The 3,476-nt window shown below is 55.5% G+C and overlaps 1 protein-coding gene across 1 annotated transcript; it reads right to left on the bottom strand.

The window, feature by feature from the left end:
- Positions 1 to 1,651: 1,651 nt before the first annotated feature.
- Positions 1,652 to 2,677, bottom strand: LOC125321037 (inositol 1,4,5-trisphosphate receptor-interacting protein-like 1; the record flags this gene model as incomplete). Its single annotated transcript, XM_048293458.1, has 1 exon — positions 1,652 to 2,677. A coding segment is annotated over one exon (996 nt), but the record flags the coding sequence as incomplete, so codon positions are not given.
- Between the last annotated feature and the right edge of the window lie 799 nt (positions 2,678 to 3,476).

The following is a 3,476-nucleotide window of genomic DNA, read 5'->3' on the forward strand; positions in this document are numbered from 1 at the left end:
AAAAAATGTGAACAGTATAATTCTATCTATATTTTGTCGAAAGGAAAGAATTCCGTGAAAAGGTAACCCTGCTGCAGCAAGCACTGTGTTTAAGGTCTCTGTGACAGCTTTTAAATTCTTAAGGCACTTAGCATATATTTCTACTAAAAGTTAAAAAATCTATCTTTCTATTTCACTTTGCTGTGGCTTCTTGCATCACAGCTTGTGCAAAGGTTTTAATTCAACCCCTGTGCTTTGGCTTCCCTCTGGGCCTGAGTCCAGAGGAGCTTTCACTCCAACAAAGGAGGGACACCATCCATGGGCTGATGGCGGGCAAGCGGCGCTGATTGTTCCTCTTGGTCTTTTGTTGCCTGTTTCTGTTTCCTTTTTCTGTCCCACATTCCTGCTTCTTTCCTCCTCTAAGTTTTGGCCCTTGCCAAAGGCCGGGAACAATTGCACGTTACAGCTGGGCTTTGGTGGCTTTGGCCGTGCACGTAAGGCAGGCGCTCTGTTTGTGCGTGTCCTCAGGAGTGGCAAAGGTCATATGCAAGTAGGGCTTAGTGCAGATCTGGGTGACTTGTTTTGGAGATGGAAATGATACGAGGAGGTAGAATCAACCCTGCTGTGGCCCTGCACCTGCTGAGGCGGCAGGAGAGGCCGTGGGACCTGGGCCAGAGTCTTTGCACGCATCCTCTTCTCCTTGAAGGACCAGATTTGTACGACAGCTTGTTCTGCGCAGTGAAGGGCAGTGAGGCCGATGGCGCTAGAGAGGTGCAGGTGCTCTTCTGGGCCTCAGGGAAACAACATGGGGCCGAGAGGCCTCTGCTTCACTGCAGACGTCATTCTGTGCTTAGGCCTTGCTGCAGCCAGGGGCAAGAGAGCTGAGAGGCCCCGCTGATGTTTTTCTCAAGCAGCCCCTTCAATTCTTTGCTGACTTCAAGCAGCTGTGCAGCACATCTGGCATTCAGCGCAGTGAGCGAGCACTGCAGCACATTGCCCAGAGGTTGTGGAGTCTCCCTGAGCGCAGATAGTCAAGAACCATCTGAAGGCAACCCTTTGCAAGGCGCAGCGGGAAGACCCTGCTGGAGCAGCCCTGGCCAAGATGATCCCACCGGTGCTCCTTCCAAACGTTAACTCTTCTGGGATTTGGAGATCCGCATCTTTGCACAAGGTGAAGCTCTCAGAGGGAAAGTGGAGTCCAAGAAAGAGTTGGGGGCAGCCACAAGGCCTGGTGCTAATGGGAGTCTCTCTCACAAGGCCCCTGGCCACGGCCTCTTCAGCTCCATCAGCTTTGACTCCCCGAAAGTTCTTTTGCTCTAGAGGAAAGGTGTGGCAGCAATTCCCACTGCCTCTTGAGCAGTGCCCTCTCCACATTCTGCACGCTCAGGTCTGCGTCAGCTGCAGCCCAGGGAGCAGATTCTGCCCACAGAGCCCAGAGAACACAAAAGGGAATCGGAGTATTTCCTCTTGCGTGGTCCCCGATCTGGGTAGCCAACCTGGTCATCAGTGCATGCGGTGCTGAGGAGACTGCTGAGATGACACCGCTGCTGCTGCTGCTTCTGCTGGCAGAGTGCTGCTGCACAGCGTTTTCCCTTCCCTCTCTGTGTCCCACATTGTTCCCTCTTTTCCCCTGTACAATGAGGGGCTTCTCTGCGGCCAGCTGCCGGCCCCACAAGCACAGCTCTAAGGTGGAGAAGCTCTTTCAGTGCTCATCGTTCAGGGTTCGTGTGAACCGCTTTCGCAGGTCCACGTACTCACTCATCGCCTGGGAGTGGGCAACGGGATCCATCACCAGGTGGTGGAAGAGATTGCACGTCTCGGCCATTTGCACCTCTGGAGGAACCCTGATCTCCCCAGGAAGGCTCCGGTTGCCCACGATGAAGTGGTTGAGGCATCTCACTTGCACGCAGAAGCGCAGGCCCTCGCTGATATCCACCAGTCGCCTGACAAAATCTCTCCTGTGCCACCGTGACACGGGGATGATGGACAGGAGGTGCATGACAATGGTCTTGATGGTGTAGGTGGAAAAGCCGGAGCCCAGCTGCAGACAGCTGAAGAACTGCAGGCATTTGAGGTGCAAGCTGTCAGGGGGGGCCTGCCTGGCGATGCACTTGAAGAACTTCATCTCTGCCACGGCGTAGCTCTCCGGCCATGTTGTGCTTGGCGTGCAGGCCTCCCTAGGCTGGCTGCTCACAAAGATGTCTGAGTCGCCTTGCCGCACCCCAAACAGCACCTCAATGCGGAAGCTTGCTGCGCCGTTGCTCACCTGGAATTGGCAGGAGCGTCTGGAGGGCAGCAGCACTAAATGCCAATTGTGGGACTGAGGCAAAGCCGGCCAGATTGCTCTCACCAGTTGGTAGAACCAGCGGGCAGTTTTCTGCACGTCGAGGTAGGAGCCGGTGCACAGGGTGTGTAGGAGGCTGGCATCCTGATTGCTCCTCAGCACCTCCTGGGGCTGGTGCAGGAAGCACAGCATGTTCTCCCCCTGCTGCTCCCTGCTGCAGGTGCACTCCAGCTGCACGCGGACGCGGAAGTTCCTCCCGCGCCTCTGCCCCGCAGTGTCCAGCTCCAGCTGGAAGGAGTGGCCTCGGGGAGGATTCATGGCTACCAGCACACGGTACACAACATCCTGCTCACGGGGACTCCAACCTTCGAAGGCACTGCCCACCCCGATGGCTCGTTGCAGCACCGGGTAGAAACTGTTGCACAAGACGTGGCCAAAGTAAATGGCAAAATTGTCCATCAGGTCAGTTGTCCACTCACAGCCTTCCTGCAGGTCCTGTACAGGCCACTGGATGCGCTCCATTGCAATCCTTCCTATGTTATCTTCGCCCTCGTGCTCTTCTTCTTGGACTCCATTGGCAGCATCATTGTTGTTTTCTGCATTTGCAGCCTCACGGACAACTTCATTTCCAACATCGTCTTCTTCATTTGCAGCAACATTGCCGACTTCCTGTACATTGCCATCATCATTGTTGACTTCCTCGCGGTTGGCAGCATTGGCTTCTTCTTCTTCTTCATTTCCAACATCTTCTTCTTGGTTTGCAGCCGCATTTCTGACTTCCTCTTCATCGGCACCATCGTTTTCTTCTTCACGCTCCTCTCTCCTCAGGCTCCTTTTCCTCCAGATAAACTCTAGGGCCAAGAGAAGGAGCAGGAGCCCAGCAAAATCCCAGACCTGCCAGTGCTGCAAGGCAGACCACGGCAGGTCTCCCCAGGCCCCTCCACTCTGCCTCAGCATAAGCTGCTCCACCTCCCGCTCCAGAAGAATCCTCTCCACTTCCTGGTGCATCGCATGCACCTCCATGCTCAGACGCCTGGCCTCATGCAAAGCATCTCCCGCGGGCTGCGGGTACGGGATAAGGCTTTGCAAGAGCAAGAGCCAGAATAGCCAGTGACCCATGGTCTGCAGGAGGATGGAGAGAAGGCCTTGAGTGGGGCGGGGAGGGAGGCAGCTGCCACTGGGGGCAGCAGGGACGGCAATCACAGGCATCTGG

The sequence above is a fragment of the Corvus hawaiiensis genome, unplaced genomic scaffold, assembly GCF_020740725.1.
Source record: "Corvus hawaiiensis isolate bCorHaw1 unplaced genomic scaffold, bCorHaw1.pri.cur scaffold_32_ctg1, whole genome shotgun sequence".
In the NCBI taxonomy this organism is placed as follows: Eukaryota; Metazoa; Chordata; class Aves; order Passeriformes; family Corvidae; genus Corvus; species Corvus hawaiiensis.